The sequence below is a fragment of the Aotus nancymaae genome, unplaced genomic scaffold, assembly GCF_030222135.1.
Source record: "Aotus nancymaae isolate 86718 unplaced genomic scaffold, 86718_ANA_hifiasm-v0.15.2.pri h1tg000007l, whole genome shotgun sequence".
NCBI lineage: Eukaryota > Metazoa > Chordata > Mammalia > Primates > Aotidae > Aotus > Aotus nancymaae.
This window is the reverse complement of record NW_026988418.1, coordinates 49,792,063-49,815,503: the sequence shown is the minus strand read 5'-3', so window position 1 is coordinate 49,815,503 and position 23,441 is coordinate 49,792,063. Positions and strand designations below refer to the sequence as shown.

General features: G+C 34.3%; 1 protein-coding gene across 2 annotated transcripts in view; it reads right to left on the bottom strand.

Annotated features, from left to right (window-relative positions):
* Positions 1-23,441, bottom strand: part of HS2ST1 (heparan sulfate 2-O-sulfotransferase 1) — a 174,039-nt gene that overhangs the window by 36,016 nt on the left and 114,582 nt on the right. For both annotated transcript variants that reach the window (XM_012464797.3, XM_012464798.3), the window contains exon 2: positions 1,338-1,576. In XM_012464797.3, coding sequence (XP_012320220.1) covers positions 1,338-1,576 — 239 coding nt within the window. The remainder of the gene's footprint in view (positions 1-1,337; positions 1,577-23,441) is intronic.

Genomic DNA, 23,441 nt, shown 5'->3' with positions numbered 1-23,441 from the left:
TCTAAAATTGAACAAATTAACATTATGTTTCTAAAAAGTACTACTGAATAAATCTGAAATTATTATGTAAGCATTAATACATACTCCTTTTAAACCAAACCATATTTTGAAAAGCAATAATGCAAAAAGATTTAAAACATACTACACACTGTATAAAAACAGAATATTTAGGATACTTGCCCTTGAGATACACAATATTACATAATGAATAGTTTTTATGACCCACATAGCTAAAAACGGCTCATGTTTCTTCTCATTTATAGAAGAGTTATTTGGTTTGGCCAACAGATGTGGAATTTTGGTTCTATGAAAAAGGATCCTGCAAAGAACCAAAAATTACATGGGTAGATGACATACCATATACCACTAGCCTTTACAAACAGCTTTCTAGCAAGAAAGCCAACCTTAGTCTTGTGTATCGATGTAATTCTCTTAAGTGTAAGGATTATAGTTATGATAAATAGTGGGATAACAGTTAATTCTGTAACAGGTTCACTGCTTTCATAGAGAAAAATATCATTGTAACTACAGGACCATCACAAATACCTTTCTAATAAGCCTACTCCAATTTGGCATTTGATCCTAAACAGTATTTTCAAACATTATCTTTTCTTCTCATGGGGTGGAATTCCCATGCCCTTCCATATTTATAGCGAGAACTTTATTATAATCGCAGTCAAAACTCCAAGTGTGGGAGATATGTATGTTACTACTGTTAAAGAGATGAGTAAATTTTATTTCCCAAGATCATTTCCTCTACTTTAAAAACCATTTCACAAAATTATCTATTCATCTGTTTATCTAAAACTTCTTGAGAATTTAAAAGGCATTATGTTGAAGCTACAATCCCTGTTCTTTATTATACATAAATATATATAAGCTATATATACATTTATAAACTATATATATTTATAAACTCTCTATCTATATCTATCTATATCTAGTAAAGAGGGGCTGGTCACAAAATAGATTACTAGTACCCATCAAATATTTCTCTATCATAGGTTGAGACAATAATTTTTACTGCAGGATATTATGCCAAAATTATATTCTTAAAAGGATACTTTGCTGAGGAACATCAATTTTCTTCTCAAAAATTCAAGCTATTCATTAATTCATTTACTTCACAAATATTTGAATACATACTATATGCAAGGAAATGGGTCAAATATTGTCAACTAAAATTATATATACTAAGTGGCCCTCGCCACTAAAAGGTTTATGATCCACTAAGATCAGCATTCATATCCCTTTAAAATACTTTATCCCCTTGAGCTAGAAAATTTGAATGAGGAAGTATTAGAAAACATTTGAGCATTCCTTAAGTGGTTAATTACCTGATCTTGCAATGACATCACTGGATTATTTTTGGTAGTGTTGATGTGAAGTACATGGTATTTATTCTTTGCACACAGGTCATAAGCGATATTGGTAAATGAAGTGCTTGCAGTTTTGGGAACTCTGTTATAAATAATCACCATGTCCTCTTCCGCATCTAAAGCGGCATCTTGCCGAGGGCCATCCATTGTATGTCGCTGCTCAATTTCTCGGACTTCATGTCTTGCAATAGCCCTTTCTGCAAAGAAAAACAGATACAAACTAAATTTTTAAGGATACTATAAGGAAGTTATGAACACTGAACTTTGGACCATGATAAGAAAAGATACATAAAAGAAAACAAAAGTAAAGGACCAAGACATGTGGAAAACATGGGTAAATTGTTTGGGGTTTTAAGAGGATCTAGTTGATTCTAAAATAACTTTACAGCCTGGAACATAATCTTCCTATTCAAGAACTGGGTAAGAGCTGCTGAAGAAATGTTTTGAGGACCAAAGCTTCAGAATTCCTTATTAAGGATAATATGTATATCAAGAACAAAGGAATAAACAGTCAACAAATGTAGAATAGCACAGACCACAGAGTACTTCAGTGCAGTTCCAAAGTCACTTTACATTCTAATAGAATTCCTACAGCCTGAATTAATTCTCAAACACACAAAGATCACATGGAATACTAAACTACACAGTAAAAAAAAAAAAGCACTTAGAAGACAAATTACTTATGATTTAAGAAAAGTCTTTGAAATTTATTACCCAATTTAGTTATTCTCTGGTTTATAAAAATTTATCAGGGGAGTAAATACTAATATGACTAAACAAGAGGAGAAACAACACTACCACAAATCCTTTTTCTTTTTGGTGTCACATCGGAAGCTATGTTTATCACATGGCTATGCTTTTCCCTTAAATTTCATGGTTCCTCTAATTTAAATCACCTATCTACTATGTGGTTTCAAAAGCAGTTACATTTTGCTTTCTACTATTCTCTATTTAATGCAAACTTCAGCTTCAAATATATATATATTTTAGAATAAGGATGTAAGAAAAGGAGAGGATAGAAGGAAATGAGGTGCGTGAAATCCCTAGCAAGATTGCAAATACTTTGCACAGGGATAGTTACACATATAGTATGTACTCTCTTAACCCCTAGATCTTTGTGCAAGCTATCTTTGGCAGTTTCTCAAAAAAGTTAAACAGGATTACCAAATGCCTCAGCAATTATATTCCAAGGTATATACCACCCCAGAGAACTAAAAACAGGTACTCAAATATTTCTTATTAATGTTTAAAGCACTACTCACTATAGCCAAAAGGTAGAAACAATCCAAATCCAACAGATGAATGAGCAAATAAATTGTGGTACTATATACAGAACAACAGAATATTATTCAACTATAAAAAGAAATGAAGTACTTATATATGTTATTAAAATAAATGAACACCAAAAATATGCTAAGAGGCCAGATACCAAAGGTCACATATTATATAGTTTTAATATCCAGAATAGGTAAAATGAAACAGTATTAATATATTGGTGGTTGCCAGGGAATGGGGGAGGGAGAAATGGAAAGCATGTGATTAATGGTTATGGGGTTTCCTTTGAAGTAATGTTTTGGAACTAGATAGAGATGGTGGTTGTACAATATTGTGAACGTTCTAAATGCCAGTGAATTGTTCCCTTTAAAATGGCTAACTTATGTTCATTTCACTTCAAAAAAATTACCAAAAACAAGTACTCACAAAATATTGAGATCTTATAATATGGGTTCATTTTAATAACAATAACATTAAAAACAAATTATAAAACATTCAACAGTTTATAAATTAGTCATTCTCAATTTAAAAAATATTTATCTTCAGGTACAATAATTTTTTTTTTGAGACGGAGTTTTGCTGTTACCCAGGCTGGAGTGCAATGGCGCGATCTCGGCTCACCGCAACCTCTGCCTCCTGGGTTCAAGCAATTCTCCTGCCTCAGCCTCCCGAGTAGCTGGGACTACAGGCATGCTCCACCATGCTCAGCTAATTTTTTATATGTTTAGTAGAGACGGGGTTTCACCATGTTGACCAGGATGGTCTCGATCTCTTGACCTCGTGATCCACCCGCCTCGGCCTCCCAAAGTGCTGGGATTACAGGCGTGAGCCACCACGCCCCGCCCAGTAATTTTTATAGGCCCTTATAGACACATCTTTTACAAAAACATTATGCTTCCAAACTAAATATACATTAATCCTTAACACTGTGAAAATATAAGTATCAAATTTTCCTTCACAACTTCAACTGACTGATAAAGTATCACTAAAAATATACTGGAGTTAATGTTCCTGAGACGATCAATCTATTAGATAACAACATTAAAGTAGTTGTTAAAAATCCCTTCAATCCAAAAACCACCAATTCTTTTCTTTTTGTGTTGCTGCTAAGCTTACTACGTTAAAGAAATATGAGCTATATTTTACTAAATGTACTTGCCAAGCTTGGCTATACTTTTTACAGTTATTAATATAAAAATGTGAAATCCTTATAAGTTACAACCTTCTTTTATTATCAATCTAAGAAATACACTAATCACCTACATGAAAAAAATAATATTGGTAATAGCTAACACTGAATTATCGCTATGCTTTAAGTGTTTTATGTATATCATCTGTTATGCTCTGTGCTGCGTTTTATATACATCAGGTCATGATTTTAAAGCAAACCTAAGAGGCAGAATTATTATCCCCATTTAAATAAGGAAACTGAGTCTCTTTAGTTGATCACCAGCTGATTACTGATGTCAGGATACCATTCCAAGTCAATGTGACTCTAGAGCCTGTGTTCCACATTGTACTGATTGTCTGAGATTTTGTCTATTTCTATTATAGGAAGAAGTAGAGCCTTACAGTTAAATACAGCACTACAGTGTTACAGAAATCTCTTTTCTTTTTTGCAAATACCTTAAAAATTTTTTGATGTATTTTATTTTGGAATTGCAAAAGCCTTTTGCAATTGTTTCCTGCAACATTCCTGTGAAATAGGCATGGTAAATAAGTGAAACAGAAGGACAGAAGATGGTTGTCTTCTAGGTGTTAAAAAGCAAAACATGCTATACTATCTTTGCAACTTCCTGTGCATATATAATTATCTCAAAATTTTAAAAGTTATAAAAAACCACAACCAAAGCCAATAACAAAATAATTATTGATATCATTCCCCAAATTAGTAATTCTATAATATTCTAAGTACCATTCTTAAACAGGGAAAAAATTCACAACATACAAATTCTTTTATTTATGGGTTACTATATGGACTGCAAGGTCTGAAGTAGGTCCAATATAGGGCCGATGTTTTTCTCTAAATACACCAGCATAAGTATAGAGATGAGATTTACTATTCAAATTATAAGTGGAATCCTCTTCCAATTCATAGTTTAGAAAAACACCAATTTGCCCTGATTGTACTGACCAGAGTCAGATTTACCTGCATTCATCTTTTGTAGATGAAAATGCCATAGCATTTCTGGGAAAAATTCTTTTCCCAGATGCCCATAGCCTGTTCACCCTTGCCTCTTACTTCTGTCTACCAATAATACAACTTTTAATACAATTTTTTTTCACCAAGTATCTATTTTTAAAATACAAAATATGATAGTTAAAAATCATAGGTGAGTTGACTTCAAGGCTTCATTCATTCTTTACTCATCTCAGTCACTTGAAATGAATACTCTGATACAAAATGGGGAGTCCAACTATATATGTTTTTCCTTTTTTCTTGAGCTTTACTGAGACATTAATCTTACATCATCCCTCACCTCTTTATGAATTTCAAGTGAACTGTTCCTATTTTCAATGTCTATCTGGTACAAAATTGAACAAATGCCATTGTAAGAAATGCTATAAATAAGAACAAAACACTTTTGGATCCAAGAATTGGGGAAGAACCTTCTGGAAAATACACTGAATAAGTTCAGCCTTAAAAGGACAGAGCTGCCTTTAAAGATGTGGAGAAGGCATTAAAGCTTGAGTAGTAGCACAAGCTGATAAACAACAAATATATTAGTGTCATGATAATATTAACAGTAATGTGAGGCAGCTGCAAAAAAAAAAAATCTATGGCAATTTTAGGCTATGCCAATAGACATATAGTTATCAGAGTAACAAGTGCTTCTATTTTGAGCTTTTACTGTGAGCTAGGAACAATGCTTCATGTTTAAATGTACATTACTTCACTTAATTCTTACAAGAACCCTATATGGTAACATTACGGAATTCAGACTCAGAGATATTAATTACAGAGCTGTTAGGAACAAAGTCAGAATTTAATCCTTCATCTGTCTGATACCAAAGCCTATATTCCTAACCAAAACACAGTAATTACTGTCTCAAGTCACAGGAAGGAACAGTTCATAAGAAATTTGTATTCAGTCACACAGGGCTATCATGTGTCATTTCAGGAACACATTAAAAACTAGAGTAGTCCAGAATGGGAATGAGCTGGATGGTTCATGCCACATAAAAAAACTGTTTTTAAAAAAAAAAAACAAGTGCACTTAGCTAAGAGAAAATCCATAAAAATGACTAAAAGTCTTGAAATATTTGAAAAGTTATTGTGAAAAAGAGGCAGAATCCTTTCTGTAGTATTATTCCAGAAAAAAAGGTATGACTGTGGCTCAAGAGGGAATGGGCTTTCAAATAATTAGTAGTGCAAAGTAAAGAAAAGGCAGTTTATGGAGTGGTGAATTATTACTCTCTGGAGATACTCATACAGAGGCTGCATGAGGAGATGTCAAAGAATGATGGAAAAAGGATTCCCGCACTGATGAGAGCTAAAATCAGGGGACCTCTGGAATGCATAGCCCCTAGATAAGTTCCATAAAGCTATGATATCAATTTCTCCTCTACAGTACAGAGGTGTTTTTGGAGGACTCTCTCCACCCATTCACCACCAGGCTCAAACAAAATTGAAAGAAGCAGAAATAGAGACAGAAGCAGGCCAGTAACAACTGGGTGGGAAGAAGGGAGTGGGATGCTTACTTATTCTCCCACAATCCTGTTTTATTCACTGACACCCAGATGTATTTGTCTACCTTAAGACAAAAAAATATACCTTTTATGATTACTGTAAGAATTCAAGTAACTGAGCACAGTCATACTGTATTATGTATCTTTGAGTAGTAAGAATGATGTGATCATTCATAACCAAGCTTTTTCCACTGAATTCATCAAATAATTTCATAAACATTTACTGAAAATCTATTAATTTAAAAGTATTGCACCAGGTTCTGGACATATATCTACTCTTGGAGAGATTGATGGTATAGTGTTATAAAAAAAGTTTATACAAGATGCAACAGAAGTCCCAAAAATGGGACGATTACGAGAAAGGATCCAGAGGAGATGAGTGAGATAAAAAAGTACCTTCTGGGTAACAAAGAAAACTTCTAGGCCAAGGGAAGAAGCACGAACAAAGTCCTTGGAGACACAACACTGAATAGTGCATTTAGGCCCTAAATGTGGTTCTTAACAAGCTTAGAAGATGGGAGAAAGATTAAGGCTAAGGTAAAACATAAGGCAGAAAAGTGGGCAGAAGCCAGATCACAGTGTCTTAATCACCATATCTATAAGCCAGCATTCTCAAACTTATTGGTCTCAGAACCTCTTTATACACTTAAAGATTGTTAAGGACACCAAAGAGCTTTGGTTTATGTGGGTTACATCTAGCAATAGCACATTAGTTATTAAAAGTGAGAAACATTTATTAACTTACTTTAAAATAAAAATATGACATGTTAGCATAAATGACATGATTTTGTGTAAAACTTTTCCAAAACCAAAAAAATTTAGTGTAACATATTTTTGCAAATCTTTTTAAACATCTGGCTTAATAGAAGACAATTGGATTTTTGTATCTGCTTCTCCATTCAAAATACTACCATATATTCTTTGGGTTGGAGTCAATGAAGAAAATCAGACTCATACAGATACAGTTCGAAAAGGAGTACTTTAGTAGCCTTTTCAGATAATTGGAAATATTCTTTTTCAATTCTACACTAAAACCTAGCAAGTGTTAACTTCTTTTTTTTTTTTTGAGCCAAAGTCTCACTCTGTTGCCAAGCTGGAGAGCAGTGGCGCGATGTCAGCTCACTGCAACCTCTGCCTCCCGGGTTCAAGCAATTCTCCTGCCTCAACTTCCTGAGTAGCTGGGACTACAGGCGCGTGCCACCATGCCCAGATAATTTTTTTTTTTTTTTTAGTAGAGATGGAGTTTCATTATAACACACTGGTGGTCACCAATCTCAGAGAAGTCTAAGTATTGGGAAACCGTTATGCTTATAGTGACAGATAGAAATTTCTTTAAATTTTATAATTGGCAACTAATACTGTCAATTATTTTACTTACAGCAACAAGTTTGCTTTGTTCATTTTTGAGAAAATATCTCCCAACTACACAAGTCTGAATAAACATAGTTTGTGTGTTGATCATTCTTTCAAGTAAAAACAAGGTTCTATGAAAACAACTGCCTTATTGAGTTTGCAACTTGTCTATTTTCTGTTTCTATGACAGAGACTGGGTAGTTTATAAACAAGTTTCTTTAGCTCCTGGTTCTGTAGGCTGGCAAGTTCAAGACTGGGCAGCCACATCTGGTATCTTCTGGTAACGGCTTCATGCTGCATCAAAACATGATGGAGAAATGGAAGAGAAACTGATGTGCAGAAAATGGGACTGCACACTCCAGAGGCAACCTTGCTTTATAACAACCTGATCTCATTGTAAGTAACGTAGTCCTGGAAGAGTGAGAACTCACTAACTCCCTCAAGACTACACTGATTCTTTTATGAAAGCAGATTTCTCATGATCCAAACACCTCTTAAAGGTCCCACCACCTCTCAACACCATTACATTGGGGACCAAGCCTCAACATGAGTTTTGGTAGAGACAAACCATATTCAAAGCACAGCACAACTCAATCGCACAAGTGCTTTACCTCAAGAAAATCTCTGTACTCATACACAGAAGTGCTTGATGAACTTCCCATTTTGTGATACGATATTAAAAACAGATACAAAAAGTCAAGATTTAATAAAGTTATTGCTTTCTGAAGAACATTCTTATGTGAAAATGGCTTTTGAGGGTTTAGGCTGTTAGAGAAAGGTAGCAAAAAACACAATGCCTACTAGTACAGTTTGGTACCAGCACTGCTTTTTACTATGAGGACAAATGCTAACTAGTGAAAAAGGCAACTAACATCTTAGAATTATGAAAATGGTTATGAACTATTTTGTGATAGCCCTAAAGGGGTCTTGAGGATCCCTATGGTACACGAACTGCACTTTCAGAACAACTTCTATAAGCAATAAAAACTCATTTTTTAAAAGAGTTTTAAGTAACAGCCCATGTGGGACTTCCACAATCCAAGATTCCCCAAGGCATCATTTTATAGAGTGAAGTCATAGTGAGGATTAAGACTTGAAGGAAAGCAACTTCAATAAGGAAGAAGCATGGAGACTGAAAGGAAATAGGTTAGTGGGACAGAGGCTTAGATGACGAGAGTAGATGAGGGAATTTGAAGTGGCTAAGGTGCTTCTCTATATTTCTTTACTGAAGAGGAAGATGGTGTCATTCAGTGAATTTGAGAATTGGGGAAGGAAGAACAAATGGGATGAAGAAGGGAATTCAGGACAGTTTGTACTCTACATTGAAGTTCAAACTGAGAAATCAAGTATGTAGCTTATCTGTAGAAGAGCCATTTCCATAATGGCTTTATTTCAAGCTTGTGTAAGAACAATATCCAAGCCTAACAGGTCTAGAGGATAGGATAGAGAAAGCACAATGGCAGAAGAGTTCTGGATTAGAGTATAATATGGCATCTGTTCCCTACCCGCCCCATGAATATCCAGATATTTATGTGTTTGAGCTTTTAGAGAAAGGGAATGCAGGGAAATGATTAAGGAGCTGTTTTAATGAAGGGCTTTGTAATATAAAGGGGGCACTGTATTAATTAGGAAAACATGAGCTGTTGTAAGAAAATCTCAATTGTTTACTACACAAGAAGTTTAGTTCTTGCTAAAGTACCAATGTGAGTGTTCCTGGCTGGCAGATGGCCTTCTATGCAGTAATTCAAGGAATCATGCTCCTTTCCTGTCCTGACTTTGCCATTCTCCCCAGTACCTTGAAGTTTTTTGATCCAGCTGGCAGACATGAGTGCAGAAAGCACAACCATTTTTTAATTATCTTAGCAAACACTAGTCATATGGCCCTACCTAGATGCAGGGGTTGTGGTGAGAAATTTAATCCTTGGTGGGCAGTTGCTTCCTAGCAATAAAAACATACTATGGGAAGAAATGCATGAATAGCTGGTATACAGTTTGCCATTTCTTCACACCGGCACATAAAGCAGGTTCTCAAGTGATTATGACATTAGTGAGAACATAGGAGAACTTTCTCCATTTCTACATGAAATGTGACATCAATCTTAGCACCATGAAGCCTCCAGTACTTTCTGGCATTTCCTCTTGGGGCAGCAGCAGAGATGATGATGCTTGAATAGAGACAGTTATTCTGTGGACAAGCAGGTAACAAAGCAGAGTTAGGTAGGGGGAGTCTGCTTTTTTAAAAAAAGAAAAACAGAAAACCCACAAGATATCTCTAGAAGACTTTCAGAAACATTAGAAAGGAATTTCAATGGAGAATGAAGCCTTGTGCAAACATCTAGGGTAATGGTCAAATGAAAAATAGGCTATTAATGTAACTCTTCCATATGTATTTACAGGGTTAGTGTGAGGGAGAGACTTGAATTATCAGTTTCAGACACAGTGAGCTTCAAGTGCCCATGGAACATCCAGGTAGTAATATGTACGTTACAGAATATACACATCTCAGGAGAAAGTTCTGAACTAAAGACAGAAATTAGGAGTCACAAAGGCATCAGCTGATGTCAAAGGGAGTAAATGATCATGAAGGCATAGAGTTAAAAAAAGAGAATTTTATTTTTCACTTAGTTTTTAATTTTTATTTTTAAATATCAAAAGAGAATTTTGAATTCATCAGCTTTTGTTTCTAAAAATCTGTTTTACCAGCACTACTTATATGTGCAACACAACCAAAAACAAATCTGCACTATCACTGCAAGATCATGTACTAATCTACTAATAAAACATTTTAAGTGTTTTGACCAAGTTATCCACTTGTAAATACTCACAGTTAGTATACTGCAGCAGATAAATGCTAGCTTCATGTCTTACTCACATTCCGTTAAAATATTTTTTGAAGGACTCATGAGTTTTGCAACTCACAAAGCACACAGCTGGACCTTACTACTAAGAATGCATTTAACTAAAATTCTGCTAGCAATTTTTTCCAGAGTAAAACTAAACATGATATTGTAGAAGATGTGAAGAAGGTTGAAAGTAAATTATTCAGTAAGACATTAAAAAAATGTTAATGCACATACTGGTGGGAAAATAAAATAGGAGTAAATTATATGGAAGCTCAGTTATTCAGCTAAAATATTAACTTTGATATTAAACTGGTAGGAATATTCAGAGATTTCCTTAAATTCTTAGCAGAAGTCCATACTGCCATTAAAATAGATGTGCTTTGATTGTTGAAATAAATATCATACCAAGAAGATGAAAGCATTTTCAAAATCAAGAAAGAAATGTCAAAACTGTCTACAAAGCTAAATTATTTTCACACTTCAACAACTGCACCTGGTGCTCCACTCACTAGTAAGTAAAAAGAATAAGAAGTAACTAGGATTCAACTCCAGCTGGGTTTGGATATCATTAACCAAAATCTAATGCAGCAGCTGTTTGAAAATTGGGAATTAGCAATGCTGAAAACTTGGTACTATTTTACTGGAGTTGGATATGTATCATATTCTAGAGCAGTGGTTCGCAAATTGAGCATGCATCAGAATCACTTGGAACATTTGTTAAAATACAAATTCCTGCCTTCCCACATTCTCTAGCTACTAATTCCAAGGACTAAGAATTTGCCAATCAAGTTCTTAATGTTGATAAGATGGTCCAGGAACACTTTGAGAATCAGTGTTCTAGAGGGCATTTCTGTTGGCTTATTAAGAAGACAAAGAATATTATCTTTTCCATGTAACTAATTAATTTGTACCCCATTAATTTGGAATTTTAGCTATAGCTTAGTTCTGTGAAAAACAACTTAATGGTATAAACTAGTTGTGAGAATATTCTGGTCATCACATCCATTACCCTTTAACTGATTCTACGGAGCTAATTGGATTTCCCATCTTCCTCACTGCTCCACATCAATCACTAGGTCTCCTAAGGCTACTCAGTTCCTCCTTAAAGGATGCTGAAATCATCCTTATGGAAAGCACAAGTGAAATGTTTACATTGTTCTTGGGCTGAAACTGTAACAAAACCCTTTGAAAATGCGACATTAATTAATTATAAATGATGGTCACTGCCCCACACCCTTTTAAACTGAAACTATTTTGGGGGTACAACCAATAATTCAAGAACCACGTTAAAGATATTCATCTTGGAACATTCTCTTATATATGAAGAAATTCTGATTAAACTACAATTTCCAGTCGTAGCTTACTAGTTAAAAACTGAAGTTCAAGTACACTACCCATTGTTAAGACTAAAAAAGTGAGTTAAAAAAAATTATTTTTTGAGACAGGGTCTCGTTCTTTCACCCAGCCTTCAGTACAATGGCATGATTAGGACTCACTGCAGCCTTGACATCCCAGGCTCAAGTGATCCTCTCACCTCAGCCTCTGGAGTAGCTGGGACTACAGGCATGTGCTACCATGCCTGGCTAATTTTTGTATTTTTTGTAAATACAGGGTTTCACCATGTTGCCCAGGCTGATCTCAAACTCCTAATCTCAGGCGATCAGCCCACCTCAGCCTCCCAAGATGCTGGGATTACAGGCATAAACCATCACACCTGGCCTAATACTTTTTATATCTTATAGCTTTGTATCTTCTGAGAAACTGTTATAGCTTTTCAGTTGAATCTGTATTTTTAATGAATCTTTAAAAATTAGTCACAGGTATTAATATTCTAAAGATGTTCTTTTTTAAACATCAATTTCCAAAAACTGTCTTCCTTTGTATTTGTCTTATGTAACAAATAAGAACCATTATTCAGCATCCTGTAAACTACAGTTCTTTACTAGTGACACTTAAACATGCACACAAGCAATGATAATTGATATTCTTAATAATAGCCAGTAAAATGCTGAACAGTTTTATCAACTGACAAAAACTAATGCTTGACCATAATTTGAGTTTTAATTGTTTTACTGTATTGTAATTACATAAAACAAGTATAAGGAAAAAAATTCTCAAGAATATTCTTTATCTTGCAGACAACCAAACATTTACTACAGAATGGTCATTTTAATATCTACTTTGAAAAAATTTGTTGTTCTTCACGTACCCTATATTAGCTTTTAAAACCCATTAATTTTTTGGCTAATTTTCCTATGCCAGAAATAAAATTACGATCATTATGAAAAGGTATGGGTTTATAAAATTAATGGGGATGAGGCAAAGTAACTCAAAACTGTTTGTTCTATTTTGAGTTACTCTGCCTCATCCCTATTAATCTACTTGAATTAGGCAACATAAATTTAAGTACTCTAATTGAACACTGGAACCAATCAAACTATGGAAACTGAAAAAAAAATCATGTGGAATTAATGTGACTTTTAAGGAGGAGAGCATAATTTTTTTACAAGCTACTTCTTTCTCTGAAAGAAAGGTGATGACCATTATTACCCAGCATACAGAAGACACACAAAATTTGCTTAATGAAAATAACACAGCATACTAAATGAAACCATATGGGAGGCAGAGTTCCTCGCTCCACAATCCAAGACAGGTTAAAGGAAGTGAACGATAATATTAAAAGGAAGTGAAGGCTTGATGTGATTTGATCTCTACTAACCTAACAATGTTACATATAGCACAAAGCTAAAAGCTCCATACATGTCAAGACTGTTTAGTACAGTATTGTAGGTTTATCACACCTAACTAATCCTCAGAGGTTTTTTCCTCTAATGGTGCCAAGACTGTGTAGGAGAGAGAGGAAAGTGGCAGAAAAGTCAGAGATTAAAGTGGTCAAATAACCAGGGCAGAACCATGATTTCTGAGCCTAGAGTAATCTAAGAATCATATGGAAAGTTACATTATCTTAAAATAGATTACAGAGTATAACAAATTCCATAGGACTGGGGAATCTGTATTTTTAAAAAGCTCCCAAGGTGATATAAGAGCAGGTGGTCTAAAATCGATAACAAACGGAAGACATTAGAAAGCAACACTGGGGTCAACATTCATTGACTGGTTTGTGACTCTGTGGGTACCATTCTCCATTTTACACTTTTATAGCTAAAATATTACAGAAGGAATCTCTGAAGCATAATCTCTCATCTTTAAAGCCCATTTTATTTCTAATGTAGTCCCAGTTTATTTCCCAATTTTGGCTTTTTTTGGTGGCCTAAGATATCCTAGAAATATTAAGTCTAAATAAAACAAAGTTTGAAAAATAAAATTGAAATTTTAGGAATAGGTACTTGATGGGATCTATCACATTATTCAAATTCTTAAATCTTAATTTATAATTACTAAAATTTATATTTGTGCATTAAAAGATTACATACTAATGATCTAGACCCATACATACCATACACACCACAGAAAAGGCAGAGATTGTCAGACTAGACAAAAAAGCAAGATTCTACTATATACTGACCACTAGAAAACCACTTCAAATGAGAGAAACATTAAATAACTTAAAAGAGAAAGGATGAAAAAAGATGTATCAAGTTATCACAAATCAAAAAAAAATCTGGTGTGGCCATATTAATGACAAATGGATTTCAGAGTAAAGACTATTAACAAAGATAAAAAGGACCATTTCATAATGATAAAGGGGTCAATTTATCAAAAAGACATTACAATACTTAACACTTTTGTACCTTTATAAGAAAGTTTTTAAAACATATGAATTAAAAACTCACGGGAAAAATAGACAAATCTGTAAGTATAATCAAAGATTTCACCATCATGCTCGAAATAATTGACAGAAGTAGACAGAAAATCACTAAGATACAGGAAATTTCAGTATCATCAATTAATTAGCCAACTGGCATTTAGAGAACATCCACGATGCAGATACACATTCTTTTCAAGTGTACATGGAACATTTAACAAGACAGACCATATTCTCAGTCATAAAACAAAGTTCAAAATATTTGAAAGTACTAAAATCATACAAAGTATGTTCTCTGACTAAAACAGAAATTTAAAGTAACAGAAAAGACATTTGAAATGTCCACAAATACTTGGACTAAATAACATACTTCAAGTAACCCACAGGACAAAGAAAAAACCAAAAAGGAAAGAAAATAGGAAAATAGTTTGAACCTAATAAAACCAAAATATCAAAACTGTAAGAAGTAACTGAAGCAGTGCTTTAAGGGAAACATATAACACTACATGATCGTATTAGAAAAGAAGGCAGGTCTAACATTAATGACTTAAACCACAGCTAGTTCTTTGTGCTCCCCCCACAACAAACACAAACAAAATCAATAAAACTGACAAACTTCTAGCCAGACAAGTAAGAAAAAAAGAGAAGATACAAATTATCAATATCAGAAATGACAAAGGAGAGAATACTACAGATAATAAAGCAATATTATAAGTAACTGTAGCCAATAAATTTGATAACCAATTGCTAAATTCCTTGAAACACAAAATTAACAAAGCTCACAGGCAGCTAAACAGAATAAACCTTTTAAATCTATTATATGTATAGATAAAAAAAACCTTTGCACAAAAAAACAAGATCAAACCTTTCTCACAGATAAACAAAAGGCCCAAATGGCTATATTAGAAAATTCTACCAAAAAAGAAAAATACCGACACCAAAAATACCAACACAAGAAAACATCAACATAAACTCTTGAAGAAAACTGAAAAGGAGAAAACACTTTCCAGTTGAGTCTCTGAAGCCAGCCTTTGATACCAAAATCAGACATGAAATCCCTTATAAACACAGAGGCAAAAATTAACAAAATTTAGTGAAATGAAAGGACAATCATCATACCTATGTAGTTTATCCCAAGGATACAGATTGGTTTAACATGCAAAAGTCAATGTCACTTATCCTACTAATAAGCTAAAGACCATGTATTCATCCTAATACATGCACATAAACAAAATCCAACCTCAATTCATGATAAAAATCTCAGCAAACTGGAAATAGAAGAGAACTTCCTTCAACTAATAAAGGGATATCTGTAAAAAATGTTCAGCTGCTATCAAACTTTACTGAAAGACAGACTGGATACTTTCACCCTAAGACCGTGAATGAGGCAAGGATGTCCACCCTCACCAGTTTTATAAACACTGTCCTGGAGGCTCTACCCTGTTCAATAAGGCAAGAAAAAGAAAGACACACAGATTAGAGAGCAGTAAGTAAAACTGCCTTTTGTCACACACAGCATGACTGACTGTGTAGAAATTCCTAAAGAATCTATCAAAAAAGCTACGAGAATTAATGAGTTTAGCAAGGCTGCAGGATATAAAAATCAACATACCTAAATCAACTGTATATTACTAACAACAGGTAATCAGAAATTCACATTTAAAAATATCATGTAAAATAGCACAAAAATATGAATAAATTTGCAATAAGATGTACGAGACCATACAGTAAAAATCAGAAAACACTGTTGAGAAAAATTAAATAAGATCTAAATAGATATGCCACATTCATGATTTACAAAAGACTATTGCAAATTCTCCCAAAATTTATATAAAGATGACATGCAATCCCAATAAAAATCCCAGAACACTTTCTGGTATGAATTGATCAATTAATTCTAAAATTTTTACGGAAATACAAAGAATTTGGAATAGGCAAAAAAAAAAAAAAAAAATTGAAAAATAAAAACATTAGGCTGGGCACGGTGGCTCACGCTTGTAATCCCAGCACTTTGGGAGGCCGAGGTGGGCAGATCACGAGGTCAGGAGTTCAAGACCAACCTGTCCAATATGATGAAACCCTGTTTCTACTAAAAAATACTAAAATCAGCCTGGTATGGTGGCACACACCTGTAGTCCAGCTACTCAGGAGGCTGAGGCAGGAGAATCGCTTGAACCTGGGAGGCAGAGGTTGCAGAAGCCAAGATCATGCCACTGCACTTCAGCCTAGGTGACAGAGTGAGACTCCATCTCAAACAAACAAAACAAAAAAAGAAAAATAAAAAAATTGGAAGGATTTACACTACCTTATCTCAAGACTTGTTATCCAGTTATAGTAATCAAGACAGTATGGTACTGGCATAAAGACAGACATTTAGATCAATGAATCAGAATAGTGAATCCAGAAATATAACTATACAAATATGATCAACGGATTTTAGAAAAACTTGGTAAGATAATTCAACGAAGAAAACGATCATCTCTTCAACAAATAGTATGGGAACAACTGGATAGCCATTTTCTTAAAAGGGAATCTTCATTCTTTCTTCATTCTTACTTCACATCATATACAAAAATGAATTTAAAATGAATCACAGACCTAAATTTAAGAGCTAAAATTATAAAACTTTTAGACGAAACAATTCTAGTAATTGTAGGTTTGGCAAAGATTTCTTAAATATGACAGAGTAAACAAGAACTACAAAAACAAATATCAATATAGTGGACTTCACTGAAATTAAAAGATACAGAAATGAAAAGGAAAGCCACATAAATAAATAAAAATTGTGAAACGTATAGCCAACAAAAGATTTGTATCTTATCAGCAAAAAATGTGTCTCTTACAACCTAATAAGAAAATAGCTTTTTTAAATGAACTAAAGATTTGGACCTTTCCCCCAAAAAGGAGATATGCAGACAAGAAGATGAAAGATGTTCATTATTAGAGAAAATAAAAGTAAAACTACGATGAGATACCATAAGCTTGCAAGAATGGCTAAAATTAAAGACTGGTCAGACCAAGACTTGTCAAGAATGTGGAGTAACTGGAATTCTCATGAACTGCTAATAAGAATATAAAATGAGACAACCATTATGGAAAACAGTTGGACAATTTCTTAAAAAGTTAAACATATAGACCAGGTGCAGTGGTTCATGCCTGTAATGACAGCACTTTGAGAGGCCGAGGCAGGTGGATCACCTGAGGTCAGGAGTTCTCGACCAGCCTGGAAAACATAGTGAAACCCCAACTCTACTAAAAATACAAAAATCAGATGGGTGTGGTGGCAAGTGCCCCCATAATCCCAGCTACTCAAGAGACTGAGTCAGGAGAATCACTTTAACCCAGGAGGTGGAAGATGCAGTGAGCCAAGATTGCACTCCAACCTGGGTGACAAGAGCGAAACTCTGTCTCAAACAATAAAAAAGAAAGAAAAAGTTAAACATATATCTAATCATATAACCCAGCCTTCCACTCCTATTTATCCAAGAGAAAGAAAAGCATATATCCATACAAAGTCTTATGCCAAAATGTTCACTCCACTTTTATTTTCAATAGGCCCAAGTGGGAAGGAACTCACATGTGCACCTACAAAGAAATGACTGAACAAATGGTAGGATATCCATACAATGGATTATTGTCCAATAAGAATACCTATTATCAAAGAATTATTGATATGTTCACCATGGATCTCAAAATCATTATGCTGAGTTAAAGCCCAGATCCCACCTCCCACAAAAAGAGCACATGCTAAATTATGCACAGTAATGAACAATTCAGTTGCTAGTTTCATAAAGTTCTCATTTTAGTTGGCTGTTTATTCCTAAACTAGTTTATGGCAGTTTTCTCTGTTACTGTAACTGCAAAAATCAATTACATATGAGTGCAAAATAAAGAAGACTATTGCTTCCATGAAAAGCAAATTGAAAACTCAAGAAAGACCTAGGAAACACTGCTCTTAGATCAGATATTGACAAGGAAATGGCAAAAGACTTGAGGGAAAAATCTGGAGATCTAGAGTGTTTTGCAAAGGTCTTAAACTTTTTGGTTCCATTTGAAAGAAGTCCAAAATGGAAAATACAGACTAAGTATTACAGGTTTGCTTTATAAAACAAAGATAATGTAGAATTCTCATAAGTAGACCCATACTAAAAAAAAAAAATACTCATATTTATATTTTTGACATGTGCATGAATGAGTGTGCACTTACATGTTTTGACTAAAAATAGTTAAGGTGCAATTTCTACATATATCAACTAATAAAATAGGGGCTTAATCCCAACAACTAAAAAGCGTTCCTAAGGTTATCTGAGTTCATTTTCCTGCCACAAAGGCAAATACACTCCCTCAGAAAGAAATGGATTACCAAAACCAGAAACAAGGGGGAAATGAACAAATAATCTCACCATATAAATACAACCACTGTTTTATCTTTGGCAACATCTCTTTACTGTTTTTTTCTTATGCTTTTATTAAACATCAATCGATAACACATAAACATGTTTGTATCTTACCCTTTCCTCTTTAAAAACAAGATAGTTCCCCCATATTATTGAAAACACTGTTCTTTTAAATAGTTTCATCTAGCACAGGCTTTTAAAGTGAATCCGTGCATACACATACCAACGCCTCCCTTTATATAATGAGGTACAAAAAGTCATTCACTTCTCACTCTTCTTGAATTGACAAGTAGGAATTAAAGATAATATGGATTAAGAAGAGTTTAAAATTGGATTCTCAATTCAGATGTCCTAGGCAATAATTACTTCTTAAAAAAGAAAAAAAGTCCTGGCCGAATACTTGTCCCCTTTAATTCTCATCTTTACCTGTTTATTCAAATATGTAAGAGCAGCTTCTCAGAAAAAATATCGACCAGAATATTGCTATTAACTCAACAACCTGTGGAAGTTTTCAACACACTTCCCACTTCAAAGGTGAACAGTAAAAGAAATTACTTATCTGGAGTTTTAAAAAGAAGTTTTAACAACATCCCTCACCTATATGTGAAAGAAGAAATACACACTGACATTTCATGCCTGGTGTCTATTTGCTGTCTTCTATGTTTGTTTTCTAGGGAAATCAATAAAATAAAAATAATAAGGATAGAAATGGTAATGGTAGGCTGGGCATGGTGACTCACGCCTGTAATCCCAGCATTTTGGGAGGCTGAGGTGGGTGGATCACCTGAGGTCAGGAGTTTGAGACCAGCCTGGCCAACATGGCAAAACCCTGTCTCTACTAAAAATACAAAAAATAGGTAGGTATGGTGGTGGGTGCCTATAATTCCAGCTACTTGGGCAGCTGAGGCAGAAGAATCACTTGAACCTGGGAAGCGGAGGTCGCAGTGAGCCGAGATCATGCCACTGCACTCGAGCCTTGGCAACAGAGCCAGACTCCATCTCATAAATAAATAAATTAATTAAATAATAAGTAAATAGTAAGGGTGTCAACTAGAAAGCTAAGAACAAGTAGAGCTGTAATGTCAAAAAATATCAATACTATCTGTTCTGCTATTTATTTAATAGTCTTCTGCTAGTATTTAATACCACAGAAACTTTCTCCTGCCCACTGTTTTGGCCTGCTGAACTGAATATAGTTTATTTGTCAAAGATTTGTTGTAAGCCTAACATTTCAATGGTTCTATAAATTTTACAGCATTTTACCTTACTTGCTCTGAGACTTCAAAGAAAAAGGCATTTTTCTAAATTTTCTAAAATAAACATTACTATTATAATCCAAATAAAATTTATTCTCACAAAATACATTATGGTACAAGGAGTCATCCAACTAAAATATAAAATATTTATTTCTATACACATATTTCATGGCTATCTGTATGTAGTTGCTGATAAATACTAAAGCTGATATATAGAAAGACTTGACGTATTTAGTAAGGTCATATATCAGAAGCACTGTTAATGCACATAAGATATACATCCACATTTTTCAACAAGAAAGACGTTATTTCAGTTCCAAATGACCACATTTAAGGCAAGGCACAGACATACATAGAATATAAGACAGGACTGTAACAATATGTCTTCAGTTACTTTTCACTTCTGACTACATGAATATAGTAAACAAGATACCTCCATTAGCTGATTCTTGGGGGTAAAAATACAATTACCGTCTTGCTATACAATAAATTTAGAATAAATTTCTATTGATTATTAAATCAGGTAAAGCATACAGCACTTTAAACTTGTTATTTGGTTTCACAAAATGATTCTATCTAAAGGCTTAATTTAGAGCCACCTACAAAGATGACCCTGAAAAGCATTCTACATTTTTAATCTTAAAAGTTTAATAGTTCTTAAACTTACATAATTTCTTATTTTCTACCCAGAATCATCAACGGAAAATAGGACTAATTCGGATGAAATAAATCTAGATTATTTCCCCTTTCCATCAGCCTCTCTCTCAACCAAACAGTACTTAAATTATCACAAAGAGTCTTTCTAATCGCACTTATTTACTCTGTAGCATATTTTGAATTAGAAGGTACAATTAATGAAACTGTTCTCTATATGGGAAGATTTGTTATAAGTGCCCCCTTACCAGATGTGTCTGCTATTTCTCTGGCAAAATCTAATCTTGAAAAGGTTGAGGGAAAGGAAGAATAATAGCAAGGCTCCTTTTCAGCTTCGCTTTAAATGGCCACCATGATTAGAGAGAGCTGGGTTTCAGACATGCTTTTAGCAAACATGCAGTCATTTAACTTTTTCATGTGCTGTAAAGCTTGTAAACAAAAAGTCAGGAAAGTAAATTCCAATGAATCATATATTTTTTACAAAGTATTTCAGTTAACATATTCTCAGATATACACAATTACAAAATATTACCAATTATAATCTATCCAATGATGACTATGGAAATATATAATTTCCAGTGACATTTTATCATCTTGATATTCTTGAAACACTAAATAATATAGGATCTTTTCATCAGAAGTCAATTTGTTCTGAAAGAAAAGGGCCTTTATGTTTAACTATGTCTGGAAGGCACTGCAAAAGAGTACTTCCTTTCTCTAGTTAGCACAATGGCAGGTATATCTATCCAAAAAATATCAAGAGGAGATATGCAGAAAAAGGAGATGGGTTTTTCATTTTTGTTTTTAAAATAATGGCTTCCTTAAAAAGCAGTATCAACTAAAAATGGATTAAGGACTGAAACAAAGGACCCAGAACTGTAAAATTCCTAGAACACAGGGGGAAAATTTTATGACATGGGTCTTGGTGATGATACTCTTGGATCTGACATCAAAAGCACAGGCAAAAAAAAGAAAACATAGACAAGAAGCATGACTATATCAAAGTAAAAAGTTTCTGCATAGCAAAGGAAACAGGGAAATGGGAACTTACAGGATGGGAGAATATATTTGCAAACCACATATCTGATAAGGGATTAATAGCTATAATATATAAGAAATTCCTATAACTCAATAGCAAAATCCCCAAATATCTCAATTAAAAAAATGGGCAAAGGACTTGAATTGACAATTCTCCAAAGACGACACACAAATGACCAACAGGTGTAGGAAGGTGCTGAGCATCACTAATCATCAGGGAAATGCGTATCCAAACAATAATAAGGTAAATGCTTTTAAAAGATTAAACGCGGCCGGGCGCGGTGGCTCACGCCTGTAATCCCAGCACTTTGGGAGGCCGAGGCGGATGGATCACGAGGTCAAGAGATTGAGACCATCCTGGTCCACATAGTGAAACCCCGTCTCTACTAAAAATACAAAAAATTAGCTGGGCATGGTAGCGCGTGCATGTAATCCCAGCTACTCAGGAGGCTGAGGCAGGAGAATTGCCTGAACCCAGGAGGCGGAGGTTGCAGTGAGCCGAGATCGCGCCATTGCATTCCAGCCTGGGTAACAAGAGCGAAACTCCGTCTCAAAAAAAAAAAAAAAAAAAAAAAAAGATTAAACGCAGAATATAATCTACTAATCCCAATTCTGGGATATAGTAGTTCTGTGTTCAATTTCTAAAAAGAACTGAAGTCAGAATCTTGAAGAGATAGTGGCACTCCCACGTGTTCACTGAAGCGTTTACACAATAGCCAATATGTCGAAACAACTTTAATGTCCATCAAGAGATGGATAAAGCAAATGTGATATACACATACAGTGAAATATTATTCAGCCTTTAAAAAGAATGAAATCCCATTGTATGCAACAACACAAATGAACCTTGAGAACATTATGCTAAGTGAAATAAGCTAGTCACAGAAGGACATATACTGCATGACCCTACTTATGAAGTGTTTAAAGTAGTCAATCTCATAGACGCAGAAAGTAGAATGATGGTTGCCAGGAACCGAGGTGGGGAAGCAGTTGCTGTTAACATGTATTGTCAGTTATGCAAGATAAAGTTGTAGAGATCTGCTGTACAACACTGTGCTTGATGTTAACAATAGTGTCCTATACACTTAAAATTTTGTCGAGAGAGGAAAGGTTGGTAATATTTTACATTTAATTTTAAAAATTCAATTTGTTGCTTTTTAAAAATTTATATATATATTTTGAGACAGGATCTCATTCTGTAACCCAGACTGGAGTGCAGTGGCATGATCAGAGCTCACTGTAGCCTCAAAAACCCGGCATAAGCAATCCTCCCACCTCATCCTCTGGAGTAGCTGGGACTACAGGTGCCCACTTTTTCTTTTTTCCAGTAGATAAGTCTCATTATTTTTCCCAAACTGTATTGCTTCTTCTTTATTTAGGAATTCAATGTGGTTTTCCCTTCCTCTCCTCTTTTCCCTCTTTTAAAAAAATAAACAACAATCAAAATAATGCTAAATAAAACACTAATGTAAAAACTGTCCAATGGAAATAAGGTAAAAAATGAATCTAATGTAAAAAATTATTTAACTTCTAAAACAGAAGAGAGCTTAGTGATTACTGAGATCAAAATGAATCTGATGGGTAAATTTCTTCAATAATCCTGAAAAGTGGTTGCCCTTTCTTTTTCTTCAGTACCTCCAGTGGTGGGGAACTCACTCTCCTCTGAAGAGGTAACTAATTCTTGGAAACTGTACTACTTTCCACCTTTTGAAGTTTTTTGAGGTGTCACAGAACATGCCTACTGGCTTTTTGCCCCCTGAGATACACAGATATTCTATGCGACCAAGTCT